Here is a 21,896-nt window from a genome sequence, read left to right as displayed (position 1 = left end):
AATTCAACACCTAATTTTACCTAATTTTCAACATTCAACATTATAATTTTCTACACAAATATTTTTCACATTTTCAACGTCAATTTATATATCTATATTACACATATATATCTATATATCTTTTATCTTATATAATTTGCATTATAATAATAAAATATATAAAAATCTAATTCTAACTAAATATATTCCTCGGGATATATACAACCAGTACCTGTACAATTCTCCGAACAACGGCCAGCCACCGCCGTCGCCATTACCGTTGTTTCTCTCTCGACGAATCTCTGCAACTGCAAACACGAATACACGCACAAATGTAACCCCAGTAAGATCTCCGCCTGCCATCTCGGTTGGCCTAATCTGATTTGAGTCGCAGAAATCAGCCATGGAAAACACCGTTTCATCTTCTTCAACGTCCCACCATAACCCCACCAAGAAGACCCTTCACTCCATGTTAGCTTCGAGGCTAACCCACCTTCACATCCCATCCTCTCCCTCCACCGATCCATCCCAAGATTTCGATTTCTCCGAACTCTTCGGTCCCTTACCTTCCTCTTCTCCTCCCTCCTCTTCTTCGCTCTTTCTGGGTGACCCAATAGTCATTCATCACCGCTCCCACTCCTTAGTGGGACCTTCTCCCCGTTTCACGCTCTCCAAATCACTTCCCCCCTTCGAGCGTGACCAATTATGCTACTCTTCATCTGATGATACGGGCAATAATGATGTGGAGAGTAGAAAAGATGAAAACTTCAGTGAGTTTGTTTGTGATCATGATGTGGTTAGCGAGGTGGTGGAGAATGGTGGAGGAGAGGAGATTAACAAGGTGGGGCCCGGGGATTTTGAGACAATGAGGGTGATTGGGAAAGGTGCATTTGGGAAAGTTTTTCAGGTGAGGATGAAAGGTGGGGATGGTGATTGTAATGATGGAGATGGGATTTTTGCGATGAAAGTAATGAAGAAGGATACCATAATCAAGAACAATCATGTCGATTACATGAGAGCTGAGAGGGATATTCTCACCAAAGTAGTTCATCCCTTCATTGTTCAGCTGCGATACTCCTTTCAAGTTGGTGCTTTTTTCTTTTCATTTTCCTTTTTTTATCGACGATTCTGATTTATGGAGCTTTTCATCTTTGAAATTAATTTGGAATTAGTTATTTGTGGGATTTATGTCGCATGTTTAGTTCCTCTAATATTTTTAACGTGAGTTTTGAAATGCACTTATTGATGTGTATGTGGCGTTTAAAACTTCAGTTCTTTTCATTCTTCTTCTGTACGACCGCCTCATGAATGAGAACACCTAATTTCCACCCACTGGACCTTTGCCTTTATAGGATTGATATATCGCCTCGTTCCAGTATTTCTAGATTTCCCAATATTAAATGCATAGAGGAACTTAAAAATGAGGCTATAGAAGAACTTAAAAAGATTTACTAGGTAGAGATCCTAAAGTCCCAATTTGGGACGAGAATATGGGTTTGAGACCCAATTGTTCGCTAAAAAAGAGAGTTTAGAATCGGTGTTTGCTAGCACATACTATATAAGAATTTGAAACAGCTCTCTTGCCATTAAGGGTTAAGCTTAGTTTGGGCAAAAATTTAATAAGATAGTTTCAAGCTTCCGCATACAACTGATAAACAGAGGTTGGCACCCCGTAAAATTATGTAGTTTTTTAGTTTCCTTGTGGGATATATGCCTGAAGGGTCCATAATGATATATTGAGGCTCCATACAAAAGCCCCACCCTGTATCTGCAAAGCATTTTAGTTGCATTGTTAGGCCGTTTGGCGCATTAATGCTTTAGAGCTCCGGCATACATGGGAAGGTGTGTGTTTGACAAAGTGAGGTCTGGTAAAGCATATTTATGAAGAAAGTTCTGATACAAAAGACATGAGCTTAAGCACGTTCTGAGCCCTTTAGGCACACCAAGGTGTGCACTTCAATATAAGGCTGCATCTTGGCTTGCATTTTTCAGTGTTTGCTTTTAACACCTTTGCTATTGACCCGCCTTCCCCCTTCCCGCTCTGTTTGATGTCTTACAAGTTTACTTTCCATATACTGCAGACCAAGTCTAAACTTTATTTGATACTGGACTTCATAAATGGTGGCCATCTTTTTTATCATCTGTACAGACAAGGGATTTTCAGGTACATTAGAATTTGTCTTCATAACCAATAAATGTGTTTCCAGAACTTAATTTCTGTTTTCGGCTATGTCTTGGTTTAGTGAGGATCAGGCAAGGGTTTATACTGCTGAGATTGTTTCCGCTGTCTCTCATCTTCACAAGAGCGGGATTGTGCATCGAGATTTAAAACCTGAAAATATTCTCATGGATGCTGAGGGGCACGTATGACCATGGCATAACTTTATTATGTGCATTCACCGTGCATGAAATTATCACATCCTTTGTTCCCACTGTTCAAATTAATTCTCTCTCCCTATTGTTTTCTTGTGGAAACTAATTTAGCAGCTTGTTTACAGGTTATGTTGACTGATTTTGGACTTGCCAAAGAGATCGATGAATCAAGCAGATCAAATTCAATGTGTGGGACGACAGAATACATGGCTCCGGAAATCTTACTATCTAAAGGTCATAATAAGAATGCTGATTGGTGGAGCATTGGAATCCTTTTATATGAAATGCTCAGCGGCAAGGTATTATTCACAGTTTTTAACTAACAGTCCAAAAATTCAAGGAATCCTCAATCGAAAACGTTCCTTCGATTAATAGAAAAATAAATGTTAATACATGTGTCTTTTTAGTCATTTCAGTTGGTACACAAAAAATCAACTCAGAATTCCAATTTCCATCTCTGGCTCTGATTGCCCATTGCTGACTTTATTTCAGCCACCGTACACACATGCAAACAGAAAGAAGCTCCAGGAGAAAATCATCAAGGAAAAAATGAAGCTCCCGCCTCGTTTGAGCAGTGAAGCCCACTCTTTACTGAAAGGGGTGCGTCAAAGTTTTTTAATCTGTGTATCTTTTGTTATATGTCCAACATCTTCTTCATAACAAGTTGTGCAGTCATTTATAAGCTTGAGGGATTCTGACACCTGATAAAGAATTCCTTGGACCAAGGCTCTCGTCTTGGACTTATAGCCCAACATGTTTCTCTCTTCTTTTCTTATTTTGGATTGTGAATTTCCCCTTTTTCGTTATAGTTGCTTCAAAAAGATCCGTCTCAAAGATTAGGGAGCGGACCTAACGGAGCAGACGAAGTGAAATATCACAAATGGTTTCGGACTATAAACTGGAAGAAATTGGAGGCAAGAGAACTACTGCCTAAGTTTAGACCAGATGTGAGTGGGAAAGATTGCACAGCGAATTTTGATCGATGCTGGACTGCGATGCCATTAGACGACTCTCCGGCTCCAACTCCAACAGCAGGTGAGCATTTCCAAGGGTACACATATGTGGCGCCTAATCCCTGGCTATCATCTGAGAGAACGAGTTTGTAGCCGATGTAGGGCCAAGTTTGAACAGATTTGTCTCATCTTGCAAGCTAATACTTGAATTAGTTCAATTGTGTTTGTACTTGTTGCCAAATTTGAGCAGAGTTCAGGATTTACTGCATATCTGTATTCCAAATTCTGAAGGATGGATGGATGGATGGATTATTTTAGTTTTTGACTGAATTTTTAAGCACATCATGGTTTGATTAATCTTGTTTATATAATTATCTTTCCAATAAAGATTTTATTATTTTTAATATTATTATCATTCTTATTATTTTATTTCACATAATTTTTTGGTATTTTATTATCAATATTATTTTTTTTAGTTTATTTATTAATTTATTTATCTGTCGTGTATAACTAACAAATAATAATTTTAAAATATTAAAGTTCATAAATTTTATTAATAATTAAAATTTAAATTTGAAAATTTTTAAAAAAAACCAAAAAAATTTCAAGGGGGGGGGGGGGGGGGGGGGGGTGGGGTTGGTCTCATTGGTTTTTTTTAAAAAAAACTATTAATTTAGTAGCTACGAAAGTTAAATTAAAATTCTTTAAAAAAGAAAATTAAATTAAAGTTAAGTGAAAAATGAAATTAGTAGACTATATATCCTGGAGAGTTGCAGAGGAAGAGGAATCGCTTAAATGGCGAGGGCGAGCACAATAGGGGACTGGACATTCAAGGCCTTCACGGCGGGGCTCGGCATCGCCTCCATTTATCTAGCTGCTACTTTCTCTGTCAACGTTTACCGTGGTCTAGCCTGGCATTCCGCCCAATCGGTATTAAACCTCGGGACTTTAGTTGTTTTGCTTTATTTTTCTAATTGTGAAATTGGATAATTTATCGTCTTCTTATTATCATTAGATTGAAAGGCAGGCAACTACTCTGTGATGTTTTTCACGTTATTGAGGAATTCCTGACGGTAGCAATATTGCATACTTCTTTTAAAACTAAAATTCAGTTAGAGGGATATGCATGTGAATTGAATTCATGGGGGATAATAAATAGCTGGGGTTTTTTAATTGGAAATTTATGAATGAGAAAGGAAGAGATATATGGAGATGTTGATCTTTGTGTGAATACTAAGGCTTCCATGTTTTTTGTCTGATGCACTGTTGAAGAAGTTGATTGCTCATTAAGAAAGGATCCAGAAATTGATTCAGTGGGAGTGAAATATGCCCTGAGGGTTCCTGTGGACTGTGGCGGTGCCATGGGCCCATGGCGCTATCGAGAGGTGGCAGTGATGTTGTGCTCTGATCTCATACTTTGTTGAGAAAATTGAAAAGGAAAATATTACTATATGACAAAAATGATAAGCCTTTTCCATACATATTTTCTTTTCTAACAGAAAAACGAAACTGTTTTCTTTGTGCTTTGTTTTTGTACATGATAATATGCCAACAGAAGAAATAGACAAAAAGTAATAGGGGGAAAATGATTTTTGTTACATTTTAAGAATACTCTCTCAATTTCAATACTTTGAAATGTAGTTCAATATATGTGGAGCCATGGAGCTGCGATTTGCAAATATTTTGATGTGCATACGTTCTGCAATTTTTTTGTATGTTTAATCTATAGCAACATAGAGACAATGTTATTCTCGATTTTTTCAGTAGAATCCATTATCCTAATGTAATATTAGCATTCTTCTCGAAAACATAACCCTGAGGGCTTATCAAATACCATGAAAAATAGGTTTCTTGAGATGCATCGTAAAAGTGGTTTTTTAAATAATGTTCTGAGGGGGCTATTATACAAAATTAACATGATTTCATTCAAGACTATTTAGGCTCACCGTCTTATGTTGCATGGATATGAGTACGGGTATCTTATCGAATACATGACAAATTTCGAAAATATAAGACAATACGGTTAGGATACGACAATTATTAAAATATATATAAATATTATGTATAAATATATATTTATTTATATAAATTTAGTATAAAAAATTAAAAATTGTATATATATATACACACACACACACACACACATATATATATATATACATACACAATGTACAACTTTAGATGAGTGATTTAAGAAGAAAAAACAAAAAAAATCAATTTGTTTTGCCGAAACGTATCCAGAAAGCGTATCTCCTCTGTGTATATGGTGTAACTTAGCCGTGTTAAAACGTATTCGACTGATCAAACCTACTAAAAGTTAATGATGTGGATTTTGCCGTATCTGACACGCCGATATACGTGTTCGGCGTGTCATATCCGTGTCCGATATTTTTATTAAAAAAAAGTAGGAGTATCCGTACTACATAGCTTACCGTGCATGGTGTAACTAAAGATGCCTGTGGATGTAATTGCCCCCACTGGCTTTGATGGACATCCATCCTTGTGGCTCACAAATCGTATTTTGAGTTAATGAGCCGTTCACCTTAAATTTTAGGCTTCCTGAGATAGTTGTGAAAAAATTCTTTATTTTAGTGTAGCTCAAAGTGGCATTGATATTTTGGCATCTACATTTATATAATTGTCATAATAGCAGAATCGTAAAATTTGTTAATGCTTGCAGAAGTTTACTGATTGTTGCTGTAATTTGAAGCTTCTTACTGATGGTATCCTGAGCACGAACAATTTCCTGTTTTTTCATTTGTTTATTGAGCATTACGTAGAGGAAGTGTGCCCCTAAATTTGTTCTTACACCCCAAATGACTGCGGTTTTTTAGTTCACGATATTATTACTGTGGCTAACGCTCTTAAGTTCCTTAAAGTAACCATGCGGGTTGAATTGATGGAGAGTGAGTGATGGGATATAGAGTTTCCAAATAACTCAATAAGCAGCTCCTTGGTAAGGTGTAAAAGTGATAATTCAATTAACCAAGTTGTCATTGTTAGTGGCCAACAAACTTTAAGAATATCTGTGTAAGAAATGAATTTCTTCTTTCCATGAACTTGAAAGTTAGTGAAGTTAAAATTTAGTAGGAACTAGTATGCGTCAACACGCATCTTAGTTAATCTCATTTGTACGCTTCGATCTGAAATTTCATCTGAAAATTATCGAGGATTTATAGTTAGAGGCTGTTACCTTAGAGATGATCACTTCGGGAGTGCCTACCTTGTTTGTTATAACTGTAATGTGCTTTGAGGCATGATTTACTTTGGTCTGTTAACCAAAGTGCATTTTTTTCCTAACTGTCATCTGTGTGGACCCAATAATTTGATATACATTTGTAAAATTGATAGCTGTCATAAAGACACTATGTATCAATATAATTGAGACAGGGATGATGCTTTACTTTCTCGCATTTATGTATGTATTGTGTAAGTTGATTGAGTTATGCATAATCATAGTATTTATAGCATTGAATTAAGTGTATATGATCTTGTTGATGAAACCTGAAGGGTTGACAAGCAAATTAAATTGTGTCAATCTTGTTGCGAATAAGTTTTGTCATACTTTCAAAAATCTTATTTAATGTTTTTCTTATTTGACATTCTCTGTTAGAATCATCACTGGTGATGACACTAACATTTTCTTTTTCCCTTTCCAAGAGTTGGCTTTAAACATGTATTTAGAATTGCGCATTTATCATGTTTTTGTGTACAACTAGTTTTCTGCCATTGGTTGAAAGTTGTATCACAAAAACGCATCCCTCAGTTGGATATAATCAATTTAAGATCACTAGCTACTCTTCATTGTTCATGTTTTCTTTTACTTACACATTCACTATCTTCCTCGTGATATTTAACTTTGGTTGTGTGTTATTGAATTATTTTGCAGAAGGCTGACCAAGAGGGGTTGACGGATCAAAAGGCCTGAGTACTGAATTGTTCATTTTTCACGGGCTGAAATTTTGTGATAATGCTCTTGCAACTCGATGAACCAAAAATACCGCAGCTAGCTGGTCCAGGTTTATATATGTTACATTAAGTTGGAGCAGATATAGTTAACATTTAAGTTTGATTATTAATGTTGAAATGGCGTGATGCTGGACTACTTGATTTGAGTTGTTTTTGAATGAAGGGTTTTCATGTTCACACGACAATTGAATGAAAATTTAGGATACTATTTGATATATTTTTGGTGGCTGTTTGAGTAATTAGAGGTTCTCGAGGTAAATTATACGGCTCTGTCGATTTCAGTCTACTACTTTTTGTCTTTTGATATACTTATCTACAGATGGGCCTATCTTTTGTCTTTTGCTATACTGTGTAGATATTGGTTCTCTTTAATTTTTCATTTACAAGACTGAGAATAACAATCGACCGATGTTTGCGTGTATTTATCAGAAAAATTGCATTGAATGTTGTTAGGACTTAGGTGTTTCATCATTCTTTCATCACCCTTTGTAAATCAATCAAATTTTTGGTGGTCCGTCATCAATCTTCTTAAACAAAAACATTCATCGAAGGTTAGATGTCATTTTCATCATACAAGCATGCGAAATCACATCTTAGGATGGGTTCGAGTGGCGTTGGAGTAAAGTTGGGAATAAGTCATTTTAAAAAAAAACGAAGAATGGATATGAAATCTCAATACATTAAAAAAACAAAAGAAAAGAAAGCAAACAGGTGCATCTGCTCTTTAGTATACACACCAAGCTGCAGAGAGTAGCCAACCTTGTCCTACGAATACTCTTGCCCAAATTTCTTCCCTTTTCTGACATCAATTTCTTTAGAGATATTGATTTGGCTTTGACTAAGTATTGGCTGACGAAAAAAGAATTGCTGCCATATGTCCTTCACAATATCAAATGGCAACATTATTTACAACTCCACATGTGGAAACTTCTAAAATACACTACGAGCCCGTAGGGATTTCGGCCAAAGGGTTCATAATGAGCCCACGTCCTCCTCGGAGTTGATATCTAGAGCTTTTCATAAACCCCTCGGGGGACGTAGGCGATACGGTAGTTGAAAGACAACCTGTTTTTCTCCATAGTTTTGAGCGGAAGAATTCTGTACCAGGTAAGTTGCAAAGCATGGTTCCAGCAGCACTATTTCGCGTCATTCTTCTTGTTGGTGCAGCTAAATCAAATGAAAATTCATCCAGTGCCAGTTCTAAACCACGGATACGTGCCTCCAGAGAATGCATAAAATTCGGCGAGCTCCCCATTAATCTCTGGATTTGGAAAACAAAACCAAAAAAATAAGTCTGTATAATGGCTCACAGTATGAAAGTGTACTAAGCACTCAACGGGAATCGAATAGATCACAGCAATTATGTAAAGCTTCATTTAGCTCTAAGTGCGTAACTAGATGTTAGTACAAAAGATATATTTGATTGTTGAATCACAGATGCTGTCACACAGTTAACGATGGCGGATGTTTGAATGATAAAAAAGGAAGTAAGTTACGAAAAATATGAATCTTGCAGGAAAAAATCCAACATTGAGGAAGGCTGACTACCCAAAAAACAAGAAATTGTGTTCAACCTGTAATGTGAGTGCATTTCAAGAGTCGATTCGGCAACCATCATGTAGCATGTAGTTGAATCCTAGTACATGTAGAAGGTATCTGTCTATACCTGGAGAAGGTCCAGTAAATGGGATTGCTGAGTTTCAATCTGAACAAGTTGCTTCCTTATTAAAGATAGCTCCTCACTTTCTCTCCTCTTTGGAAAGAGATCTCCTGTTTCATTGCTCGTTAGAACACTAGCATCGCCACATGGAACAACTTCACCACCACTTTTAGAGACGCAGAGCTGCTTATCATACATGTCATCGATGCGAGCACATTTAATTTCCGAACTTGCAGAACGTTCTACCTCGTCTATTAACTCCAAATCCTTTTCAACTTTATCCCAAGTGTTTTTTGAATTCGAATTTGAGAGTTTTTTGAGATCCAGCTTCCGGAACAATACTGGAACCACTTTGTTTTCAGTACTCTTGCAAGAACTCTTCCGGGCAGGGGAATTATCAGAAAAACTGGTCCTACCGACAGGATACTGAAGAGGGCTTCGTGATTTTGCTCGAGTGATGGAGCTCATATTAGTTTTGGAGCCGGGCGGATAATGTTCGGTACTACCCTTTTCTGTACCCAAAGCAAAAGGAACATTAAAAAACAATGTTAACTAATGTGTAATACTTGACAGTCACAAAAGCAACTGTGGGCCAAAATGAATTAAAGAGATGCTAGGCCAATAATGGAATTCATCGTATTATAATCCAAATGAATGAATCAAAAGGACAGAATAAAGGGAAAATCTATAATAAGAATCAGTCCAACAACCAACACTAAACAATCAAGAATTTCACACCCCACTCAAACATGGATAGATGAGTGAGGACCATCCACAGTTTCAACCAAACTGTGGCCACCATTTATATGAAGATACAAAAAAAAAAACCACGAAGACAAAATCAAGCGGACAATGGCTGAAACAAAGTCTATAGCACGCAAACAATATCATAATCGAATTAATTTTTATCTTAAATAAAACTTATTTCACATGTATTTTGAAAATTCAAGCATGAAAACGAAAGAATCAGCAAGATATAGGGCAATTTACATCAGTGACTTTACAGCACCATCAACCATGAAAGAGAAATGACGATTGCCACTACCTTTGAAAGATGACCCTGATTCGGGTTGTGGCGAAACCGCACCACACGGATCCGGTATCTCCTTCCAAGCCTCGATCATCTGATTCATCGTCTCCCTCACCGACTTCACCTGGTCAAATGTGACGCACGAACAAATCAAGAAAACACGGGTTGTTAGATACAATAAGATGTCTCCAATTCAATCCACCCAATTTCAAGATCAAACCTTGTCAAATCTCTTAGCCTCAAAAGTCTTCAAGCATGAAGTTTTTTCCTCGGACAATGTGTTTTTCTCTACCCTCGTCACCTTCATCAACGCCTCGGCAGCAGCCTTTCTCGCGGCCCATTCGTCACTGCTGAGAAACTCCATCAAACATGCAACTAAATTCTTGATCGCATTGCTCCCACAATTTCTGAGCACTCCCTCCACTCCCACGATGCCACCAATCAACGTTAGTAAGGCGGCTTTCGCTTTAAAACTTTCGCATTTCGCCAATTTCTCAAGCCTGGGCAACAATTTTCTCAAGCTCGCTATGTCTATGTTTCTAGATCCCTCCATTACAGCAGCCAAGCATAATGCTGCGCCGTTTTGGGCGTTCAAATCCTGTTCAACGAAGAGGGATTCGATAAAAGGCTTGGTTATCGAAGTAAATGGTGGGTTGGTGAGGTTGGAGGAGATGGAGAGAGTGGCAGCAACGCAGGAGGATCGGATTGAGGAGTCAGGGTCGCGTAGACGTCGAACGATGGAGGAGAGGAGTTTGGAGAGGTATGGGGAGAGGGAGTCACCGTGGTGCTCGGAAAGAATGGAAACCAGACGAAGGCACTGGCGGCGAACAAGGGACTTGTCCGCTGAGTCCGTGGCGGAGATGGAGGAGACGAACGACGGGAGAGCGTCAGCGGAAAGGGTTTTGGCGATGGATTCCAGCTCCAACGCGGCGGATGAATGCGTGTCCCGGTCGGCGAGTTTGTGCAGCTCGGAGAGCACGCGGTGCTTGAGGTCCCGTAACTGAGCTTTCTTGGACTTAGAATCCGACATATTTGAAGAAAAAGGTGAATGCAAAGGGAATTCAAGATTGAGGTGGCGGAGCCTGCGGGATAACCGGCTGCATTACGGCGGTCGTGGATCTTAATGAGCCCATATAGCTGTAATGGAGTTTAGGCCACTACATTTCTTCAACTTATATATATACAAATTAAGGTGGTTACTACGTGTATAAACGGCGTCGTTAGATGGTCATCAATTTTTTCCCCCTCTTTTCTTTTCTTTTTCTTTTTATTGTTTGTTTATTATGTATACTAGTCATTTTGCAAAGCGATACATGTGTATACAGTCTTTTTTATCATTATCGATGGACTAAAGTGAAATTTGATAAATTATGGAGAGACTAAATTGATATTTAAATTGTTGAAATAAAAAATAAAAGTGTGTTAAAATTTAAAATAAAAAACAAAAATGTAATATTAGTATCATATAAGGTTAAAGTTGGAAGAAAAAGTTGGTGTCTTTTCTAGGTAGTTACTATCATGTCCTCAACTTAAATAAAATAGAATAGATGTTGAATGTTTTTTTTCTGTTAGATTATTCATTATATATATATATATATATATATATATATGTATGTGTATATATAAGTAATTATTTATATCAAATATGTAATTAAGGTCTAAAGATAGATGGATTATTGAAATGAGAAATAGGTGGCCATCATTGGAGGGGATATATAACTGTATTAAATAAAATAATATAATAAGAGACATTGTGAGATTTACTTTATTCGGTTAAAATAACTACATACTCATGATCAAACAGGCAATTTTATAGCTTTACTCGATCAAAAGTCAAGTTAGGTAATCACATAATACAATAACGTTGATGGCTACTTATATATAAGTTACCTATGCATACATAACATTGGGCTAATACAGTAGATACGCTAACTAGGTAAATCAACTTAACAAATTTTATATGACAAGTTCATTCGAACAAAATGTTGATAATGATAGGAGATCGAACTCGTGACATTTGATCAAATGTTCATCTACTCGAGGTCTCTACCAATTTGAACGTTCACAAAGGCGTGAATATTGAATTTTTGGCTTTTTTATGATATGATACTTGTGTGAAATATTATTATATTTCAAAACGAGGTAAAAATGTAGGATTGTCGATGTATCGGGCCTATAAAGTGGTCCAAATATCAAGAATTTAATGTGCGTAACGCTCCAATGCAGCGGAAAACAAGTGAGCGAAAAATGATAAAATTTATTACACTGTCCGTATATATAACCGAAATTTTTTGGAACATATTTTTATTTTATTTATGGTGAAATTAGTTTTATATAAAGAGTAGGTCTCTTGTTAAACGGTCTCATGAATCTTTATCTGTGAGACGGGTCAACCCTATCGATATTCACAATAAAAAGTAATACTCTTAGCATAAAAAGTAATATTTTTTCATGGATGACCCAAATAAGAGATTCGTCTCACAAAATACGACCCGTGAAACCGTCTCACACAAGTGTTTGCCTTATATAAAATGTTCTTTCTGCCTCTCAGAGTCGAAATATATTATTGTATCCATAGCCATAAGCAATTTGAAAAAGCAAATTGAAAATAATATTCCAATATAATTTAATTTCCATTTCTAATTTAAAGGAATTCGGAAAGATATTTTTTCACTTCATTTTAAATAATTCTCATTTTGTTGGAAATATTATGTATACCTTTAAGAATTATTAAATTCATTTTACTTTGACTTTATATTATGTTATAAATGGACAAAAGTTCCTTTAATAGTTATTTTTAATTCTAAAAAGAAAAAATATCAACGATTAAATAAAATATAAAGGACTCTGCGTTAAATTGAATTGGAAGAGAGAATAAAAGGGAATTAAATCTATATTAAAAATTTTCTTATAAATAAAATTATAAAAGAATTAGGCGGAGATGGATGTTATATTTATTTTTGATAATAATAATAATAATAATAATAAAATCATAGGACTCTTATGAGACGTCATTGATTAATAATTTTGATACATTTAATAATATAAAAATAATATTTTTCATAAAATACATCTGACCGTGACACACGGCTCCCAAAATTATCTCGTTTGCCGAAAGCTAAAATAATTTGTGAATAAGGTACACCTGTCCATTTCCATTATCAAGGGAGCAGAACCCTTTAAAATAACCAATGTTCGTAATTTAATTTCAATACATGGCCAAAATTTTCCATACAATTTTTACAACAAAAAACATGAAAAGAACTATAAATATAAATTATTCTAAATCATTTTATCGAATCAAATCTTACATTACTTTTTAGGAATTAAGTTATCTCTCTCTTTCACTTAATTATCAAGCATAAATTCATTTAAATCCTATTGTCCTTTCTTGCATGTGTAGTAAAAGAATTATATCAATAACTATTACTTTAAATCAAATTTTTACTTTTTTTAAAAAAAAAACTATTATGAGACCGGACCGTCTCACAGTTTAATTTTGTGAGAAGGATATCCGATCTGACCCAAATCATAAAAAAATATTATTTTTTAAGTCAAAATATTAATTTTCACAGTATATATGTATTGAGTCGATTCGTCTCACGGATTCTCACCAGAGACATGCTCTTTTTAAATAATATATATATACATTTGTGTGTTGAAATATTTGACATCAAAAGGTCAAGATACATGTGGTTAGTTTAAGTGAAATATATAATTTAGTATATTATTATTATTATTATTATTATTATTATTATTATTATTTCTTCCAATAAACTCCACCATCTTCTTCCTTTCAATGGTCTCCATCATTGATGCCTACTTTTTCTTCTTGCGTTATAACCTTTTCACGATCATTAAGGCGTTGTTTGCTAGTTAATCAAGCAAAAATATTCCATTAATTATCTCAATTATTCCATTCCTCTACTTAATTAGTAGTACTGTTAAAATTTTTATGCGCCTAATCAACGATTTTAGGTTACTATTATCCGATAAATTATTTTTGGTCATTCTTATTAGGATAGTTTGGTGAGAATTGCCAAAATTGATTGCTAAATATTAAGTTTTGAGTTCAATATTGACATCACCATTGAGTATAGATTAGGTCTGGTCTTACTAGGAACAAATGTTCGTTTCTTGCTCTAGAGTTACTTTTTTTATCTACAGCGAGTGAGACGTGATGTTTGTATCGTCATACGATTTAAAATATTATAGTTATATAATTATCATCAGTTATAACTTTTGATAAAACAACAAATTAATAAAATATTATTATAATAATTTATTAAAAAAAAACATACAAAAAATTTGGCTTCACCTAACACAATAATTTCCAAAACTATTATTGCACATGTCCATCTTATTAAATGAAGAAAATACTATTGAACATGCCACATGCTAATAATTTGGGAGTTTTAATCTGATGGTAATTAATAATTTCGTATTTTATGAGTTTCAACAATAAATTTTATTTTTTTACATGCAATATATATATATATATATATATATATATATATATATATATATATATTAGTTAAAGTACTATATTTAATATGTATTTTATAATAAATATCCATCAATATACATAGTTCAATTAGCTGAACCCATACATTTTTTCATGTAATTTTCTTTATAGAAAATGACTCTTTAACTTTATTTAAATTGAACTTCTTTCAAAGTGAGATTAACTCACAATAATAAAATATGAGTCACAAAAATTTTAAAAAAAATCGGATTATAATTTATGATAATTGTTTTTTTTTTTCCTCTTATTAAGAGTTGAACCAAATGCATGTCATTTTAATTAAAATTATAGTTGACGATAATAGTGCAACTCAAATCTTTTAAATCATATAACAACTCAAACACCACGTTTCGATCAATCAACTAATATGAGCAATTATTGCATCCTAACCTCTACTAATTAATAAATAATTATGGCTGAAAATTAAAATAAAGTTCGGCTTAATGTAACGTAATAAATAAAAAGTTAAAATTTATAGCCAAACTTTTTAATCTTAAAAATATATAATTATTATGATATAAAAAAATTAATGAGTTTTAATATGAGTAATTTTGGGAAGGTGGTACATCATGCAGTAGTTGAGGTGCCACGACAATTTATTGGGACGCGGGAAATATTAAATGCATTTTGTTTTTGTTTTTTTAAAAAAATAAATAAATGATTTTTTTTTGTTTAAACAGAAATAAATGCATTTTGTAGTTTACAATAATTTAATTAATAATAATATATACTTTTATATAATATTTCAGAAGTGAATTAGTATATACAGAATCTGTAGACCCAAAAAGCTAAAATTATACTATAGTCAAACACATTTTCTCCTAATTATCCCCTCGAGTTAGATCAATGTAATTTTTTTTTACATATTGATTTAATTTAGACGAGAGTTGTAAATTGGAATTTTTTGTGCTAGAAATGTTAGTTGTTATAATTGAGTTTCGAATCCAAGATATCGTCTACGTATAGAAATTGGAGTTATCTTTATAAATATTGATACATGTACTTAGTCCATGAAACACATATTAGATACTTGGTGGAGAGTCATTATCCATATCCAATGCAACGGGTCCATGTCTAAGTTGAAGTGTCACCTATCCAGATTTCCTAAGTTTTGAGTGTGTATAAATTTATCACATAGGACAAATTAAATATGATTAGTTCTTTTGTAAGAGGGTCTCAAATATCTTTATTCGTGAGACGGGTCAACTATGTTCGTATTTACAATAAAAAGTAATATTTTTGACATAAAAAATAATTTTTTTATCGGGGACTCAAATAGAATATTCGTCTTACAAAATTGACACGTGAGGCCGTCTCACATAAGGTTTTGCGATTAAAGATATATATACCATGTCCTAAGCCTTTTACATTTACAGTTGCACCTTATTCAGGGTAAAAACTTATGTGAGACGGTTTTACAGGTCGTATTTTGTGATACATGTATCTTATTTGGGTTATCCATGAAAAAAGTATTACTTTTTATGCTAAGAGTATTACTTTTTATTGTGAATATCGGTAGAGTTTCACAGATAAAGATTCGTGAGACCATCTCACAAGAGACCTACTCCTTATTCAGATATCTAGTTGCAAATGGTGTTCTAGTATGTTGATTGGAAACATGCAGTTTTTATATCTAAAAACATGATAATTTAAACATTCCATGATCATAAGTGGAGTTGCGTGGAATGGGACCTATATCAAAGGATTCTTGGGGGTTGAAGTGGGGTAAATCTTGAGTTCTTGGATCATAATATTTGAGTTGGAAGTTAACTAGTGAAAAATGCTAATTGCTTTTGAGAACAACAAATTATTGGCTTATGAACTGGAATGTTTGGTGCATTGATTGTCTTTGTTGAAAGAGTAATCGAAACATGACGTTTGAATCGTTGTAAGATTTAAAATATTTGTCTTACAACGTTATCACGATCTATAACATTTTATAATGTGCGACAAAGACAAGATCATACGTAAACACTAGTAAAATAGTATGAATTTTGAGACATATCTTGAGATGATGAAATTTCAGTGTTTACGTATAACTGTTTGTGGTGGCATACGAGTAACATGTAATGGCAAAATTATATACTGTGCGTGGAATATAATTAGCGAAAATTATAATTTTAAACTATACATTTGTCGCTTTGTAATTTAGTCTTATATATTGTCAAAATTGAGTGTGGATCTTAGTAATTTGTTTTGTAATTTTAGTGTTTTTTTCCACGAGAATGTTAATAAAGCGCTAGACTAGGGACGGATCCATCAATTATTTAAATTGGTTGAATTGTGAATAATTTTTTTAAGAAAAATCCAATAAAATTGGAAAAATAAAACCCAAATGTTTGGGTTTCTTCTCCGGTGAAAGCACAATATTTGGCAAATGAGAGGCCCCATACCTTTTCTCCGGAGGAATCTTATTTCCGTTGGTGATTAATGAAAGTTTTCTGCAATTTATATATAACAATTGTTACGTGTTTATACAGTTGATTTTATAAAGAGTTACTTTCGAGTTTTTTAAAATGTATAATTAAAAAAACCCGAGCTAAATCGATTTGATCTATAGTATTGTACTAAAAATCTACTACTATGCTAATTAACTTGTCTCTTACTGTGACTATTTTTCAAATATCAGTATTACCCTAATCTTGGTTTAAAATGTATAATTTTTTTTAAAAAAAAAAACAAAATCGATGTTCGAATCAAGGTGTTAATTTTAATGTTTGTGAAAAAGAAATTGGTTTAGTTTTAGCATAATTTGTGATTTAGTTGCTGATTTTTGTTAGTTTAAGGGAGTTTTAGGCCATGTTTGGAGATACACTTATAAAACGTTTTTATAATATTTTTTTTTACAAAAAAAATTATAAAATGTAGTTTTAAGAATAGATATGTAATTGAAAAAAATATCATATAAAAACTTTTTAAAAGTTGAAATGATGTTTTGTAATTCTAAAAACATTAAAGAATATATTTTAATTGTTTTTTAAAAACTATATTTTGTGAAAATATTTTTCAATTTTTTTTTTACAAATATCTTATTCAAACACTGAGTTTTTTTAACTTATAAAATATTAAAAACATTTTAAAGTATTTGTTCAATGATAGTCTTGAGAATGTTTGACAAAGCTTTTCATTTCATAATTTGTTTGAAAAAAAATATATAAATTGCATATAAAATGTCAAATCAAAATAAGTTGTTTGATAACATGTAAGATGTTTTAAAAAAGTTAGATACTAACTATTTTTTAAAAAAAAATCTTATTTTAATATTTCAAATATTTTACCAACTTATTTTTGAAATAAGACCTCACATATTAGACAAAAATTTGTTTGAAACGGTCTCACAGGTCGTATTTTGTGATATATATCTTATTTGGGTCATCTATGAAAAAATATTACTTTTTATTGTGACTATCGGTATGGTTGACCCATTTCACAGATAAATATTCGTGAGATTGTTTCAAAAGAGACCTACTCCACAGATCATAAGTTTCTAAAACAACTTACAAGATGTAAGATTTATATGAGGTAAAACTTATAAGCAATTTAAATTAACTACTTACAATACTCATAATATTATACCAATAAAAAGATCTTAGAATATAAAAAAAATGAAGTTTTTTAAAATAAGTTTATTCAATTATTTTAACAATTTATTTTTAAAATAAAATCTGACAGCTAGTTGTTCGAAATCTGCTTTCTTGTCGGGTTTTTATATTCTTCTTACCCTAGGTGAACCGTTCCCCAAAATTGAAGCAGTGGAAGCTTGATGCTCCTCGTCAGCAGCGGCTTTCTCAGGGCCATCTTCAATCTACTGCACTACATTCTGCACTACATTGATGTTACACTAAAATCATCTCCAACCACATTGCACTACATTTTACACTACAATAGAATATTCCAAAAATATTCTTTTTTTTCAATATTAATATTTCTGTTTTACGTTAATTATTTATAATTTGATAATATAATGATAATTAAATATTATAATTTATATATTTAAATATTTTAATTTATATATTAAAATTTGAATTAATTATTTCATATTAACAAAATAATTATTTGATTTACGTACAATTATTTAATACAAACTATATTTTAATAAAATCAAAATATCATTGAAAAAAACACGTTCATTTGATATTAAATTAATAATACAACAAAAATACAATATTAAATATTCGAATTACTATATTGTTCCCATAAACACGTTTTTTTTTTATTTTTTATTTTTACACTTAATTAATTTCTAATCAGAATATTAAAAATTCTATAATTAAAATTTCAAAAAAATATTAATTAATTAAATATTAAACACTTATATTAAATTAATCAAATTAAAAACTAAAAAAAATTGTGGCGCAGCTGGATTGGAGTGAAAAATTATGGCACCACAATGGTGTGGCACCAACTTGGTGCCATGACTGGAGATGGTCTCAAGGTTTGTGAAAAATCCTGCTCTATATTGTGAAAGCCACTGCTCTACTTATAATACGCGCGTTTGCATCTATGTGGTTGTGTATGTCTAAAACCAATTTATTTTTGATTGCCTGAGAACCATGTAATTGCATGCAAGATTTTCATGTTTTTATCAGACTTTATTTTTGTTGTTGTTTGTGTTGAAGTTTTTTCCCTGTAATCATAACGCTTTCAATGGAGTTCAAGGGTGGTGAGTGTGAGGAGGCCTTAAATGGACGTGCTGGTAAATGCCACTCGGGGCATACTTCATCTTCTCCAGAGAAGCACGGAAATGCCACTCAATCCGATTCTCAGTTAGGCCCGTCAAACCAGTCATCATCACGGGCTTATGTTTCAAATTAAAATCCAGAAAATGCAGGCATGGCTGTGCAGAGTGCTCCAGTAAAATGCCGGGCATGGAGAACATTGATATTATGCTTTTCACCTTTAAAATCCTTCCCAATCTGTCTAAGCAGTATAGTTACCTGTTAAACTCAGACAGGAACATATTGTTGGATTATATATATAAATATATATATATATAAGAGCCTCTTCGCAGGGGTGCAAATCAAGGGCCCGATTTGCACTGGAAAATGCTTGAATTGTGTGCAAGTGTACGAGCGCGATTTGGATGCGTCGAATGGTGTACCAATCAAGGCAAAAATCGCCTAGTTAGGCTATGCCACCTTTTTTTTTTTGTTTTTCCAGAAGAGTCCTTCCACATGCCCTGTGAGGCCTTCCATATGTCTGACTGTTGGTGCTCCATCTTTTTGGCTGTTTGTGCTTTATATGTCTGTCTATTGATAACAACCTTTGGCCTTTCTTATGGATGCAATCCGTCTATATAAATAGAGGATGTGCTAAGCTCGAAAACACACCAAAAACATCCACACTGTCCCCGTTCCTACGTTCTTTCTCCTGCTTATATCTCGCGCAAGCGCTTGTGGTTCCCGCGTGATCTGTTGGTGAAGTTCAGGTACTGATTTTGTTCGTCAGTGTGGTGATTTGTGCTACAGGTCTGCCCGTTGTATAATGGGAAACAGTCGTTCGGCTTAATCCTCGAAGCACGTATCAGAGAGAACAAATCTGTTTTAAGGAAACTGTACTTGTTACGGTCTTCGGTTTGATTTACTGTTTCTTGTTGTTCTTTATGTACACGATTTTTATACTTTCAATAGTATATTTATTTCATTTGGTGTTTTGTCTTTACTTACACGAGATTGCTGTTATTCACTGTTCTTTACCCGTGGCCTTCATATTTTCGATTTAAGCATTTTGGGTAACACATATTCCGAGGAGTGTCTGCTTGGGACCCCAAGAAAGTTGTGCCAGTTCCCACATCATGTCCAATATGCTATGAGGATTTATACTGCACATACTCGAGCTTTCTTCGATATTCATATGGATTCATGCACTGCCTTGTTTGTCACAAGAGAATTCTTGAGGAAGATGGGCGTTGTCCAGGCTGCAGGAAGCAGTATCGCTTCAACCCCATTAAAGGAGAGGAAACACTGGACAGAGCTGGCATGTCATTTACATTGATCCGGTCTTGTAGGAAGATGGGCGTTGTCCAGGCTGCAGGAAGCAGTATCGCTTCAACCCCATTAAAGGAGAGGAAACACTGGACAGAGCTGGCATGTCATTTCCACTGATCCGGTCTTGTAGCATAACGATTAGGTGTTAGGAAGAGTCCTTGTTTAGTGAACTAGTATATTGGGTCTCTTTTTGCGTGTTTAACTCTTAGGCTGTTTTTTAACACCTTAATATATTTGTATAGAAATGTGGTTTTGAAGCTTAGGAGAATCGATCTAACTCTCAGATTGATTATGCTGTATGGTGTTTGGTAAAGAGATAAGGAGATGTAGAAATAAAGTGCATAAATTTTCTTCAATATGTTATGCTGTACCATATTGGATATAGAGATATATGAACAATCTATTCGATGGTATTAAGTTCTTCCATAAATATATATCACACACTTTTTAGTGATACAATTGAATGATATCTTTTTGATAAGTTTACATATCTTCGAGTAAATTAAAAAATTTCTATCTTCTTCTTTTTGTTCTTGGAGTCGGTGTCTATATTATGTTCACTTGACGTAGCCTTAATTTTTGACTTAGAATGTGTGATAATTCCACATGATTACCATATGATATGAAAATGTTCGATACAGTATATACAAAAACTAGACAAATATCTTTGTTTGATAATCGTTATTTTAGATTGCAAACATTATACAGGGTAGGGACTAGGGAATGTGTTGCATAGGCTCGTGCACGAGATTTAATATAATTTATTTCATTAAAATTTGGAATGTGTTAAAACCATTCATGGATTCATTAATCAAATGAATGTGATTACTTCTAGTGTTCTGAACATTATGTGTGCTATTCATAAACACAGTTTTGGGATGTCGACATCTAGGGGTTGATAACCGACAATTTGAATTGTATTTGGACTAACTTCTTGCATCTTCTTCATTTTTTTTCATCAAGGTGGCTGTCCCTAAGCTATGAGCCTATGACAGGAAATTTCTGATCTATCATAAATGTTATGCCTTGGGCCCACGGACCCACACAAGCAGTCATTTAGGCGCTGAATTAATGTACCAATGGCTTCACATTCATATGGATGGATTTGGGTAGCAGCTGCTTCATATTCCTATCATTTTGTAAAAAGTTTAATCCAAATTGGTAGAGGAACCCCATTATGGGCGTCAAATGGCGTATCATTGCGGTAATTTCTAGCTCGTAATATATGAGCTTCTGTTTTATCAGTTCTATTATGGACTGAGGTTGGAATTTTTTTAATATGCTTTGTTTCTTATTACTAGAATTATCACAAATTGGTTTCATCACGTAGAAGATGAATCATACTCTTCTTCAAATTCATAAATTTAGAAGTGTCTCGCTCATGAAATACTTAATTGAGCATAGAGAAAGGTTCATCCTG

General features: G+C 33.6%; 2 protein-coding genes and 1 long non-coding RNA gene across 4 annotated transcripts; 2 read left to right on the top strand and 1 right to left on the bottom strand.

Moving 5' to 3' along the window:
• Window positions 1-158: 158 nt before the first annotated feature.
• On the top strand, window positions 159-3,662 carry LOC142540867 (serine/threonine-protein kinase AtPK2/AtPK19-like). Its single transcript, XM_075647293.1, has 6 exons — window positions 159-1,063; window positions 2,061-2,143; window positions 2,223-2,343; window positions 2,478-2,651; window positions 2,845-2,952; window positions 3,162-3,662. Exons 1-6 carry the CDS (start codon window positions 383-385, stop codon window positions 3,456-3,458), a joined length of 1,464 nt encoding a protein of 487 aa, XP_075503408.1. The 5' UTR covers window positions 159-382; the 3' UTR covers window positions 3,459-3,662.
• Window positions 3,663-4,047: 385 nt separating this feature from the next.
• LOC142540866 (uncharacterized) lies at window positions 4,048-7,491 on the top strand. The gene is made up of 2 exons (XR_012819172.1): window positions 4,048-4,235; window positions 7,195-7,491. It is a non-coding gene; the product is annotated as an uncharacterized LOC142540866 (long non-coding RNA).
• A 403-nt stretch (window positions 7,492-7,894) lies between these two features.
• LOC142540865 (TORTIFOLIA1-like protein 3) lies at window positions 7,895-11,193 on the bottom strand. Of its 2 annotated transcripts, none has more exons than XM_075647292.1 (4): window positions 10,185-11,184; window positions 9,980-10,088; window positions 8,941-9,446; window positions 7,895-8,535 (listed from the first exon to the last, which is right to left on the bottom strand). In XM_075647292.1, exons 1-4 carry the CDS (start codon window positions 10,992-10,994, stop codon window positions 8,215-8,217), a joined length of 1,746 nt encoding a protein of 581 aa, XP_075503407.1. In that variant the 5' UTR covers window positions 10,995-11,184; the 3' UTR covers window positions 7,895-8,214. The 2 variants fall into 2 exon arrangements, 1 of the variants encoding a protein (XP_075503407.1); XR_012819171.1 differs by having other exon boundaries at window positions 8,412-8,535; window positions 8,849-9,446; window positions 10,185-11,193.
• Between the last annotated feature and the right edge of the window lie 10,703 nt (window positions 11,194-21,896).

This window comes from Primulina tabacum, chromosome 3 (assembly GCF_025594145.1).
Source record: "Primulina tabacum isolate GXHZ01 chromosome 3, ASM2559414v2, whole genome shotgun sequence".
Lineage (NCBI taxonomy): Eukaryota > Viridiplantae > Streptophyta > Magnoliopsida > Lamiales > Gesneriaceae > Primulina > Primulina tabacum.
Note: the sequence above shows the minus strand (reverse complement) of the source record. Positions and strands in the feature narration are given on the sequence as shown.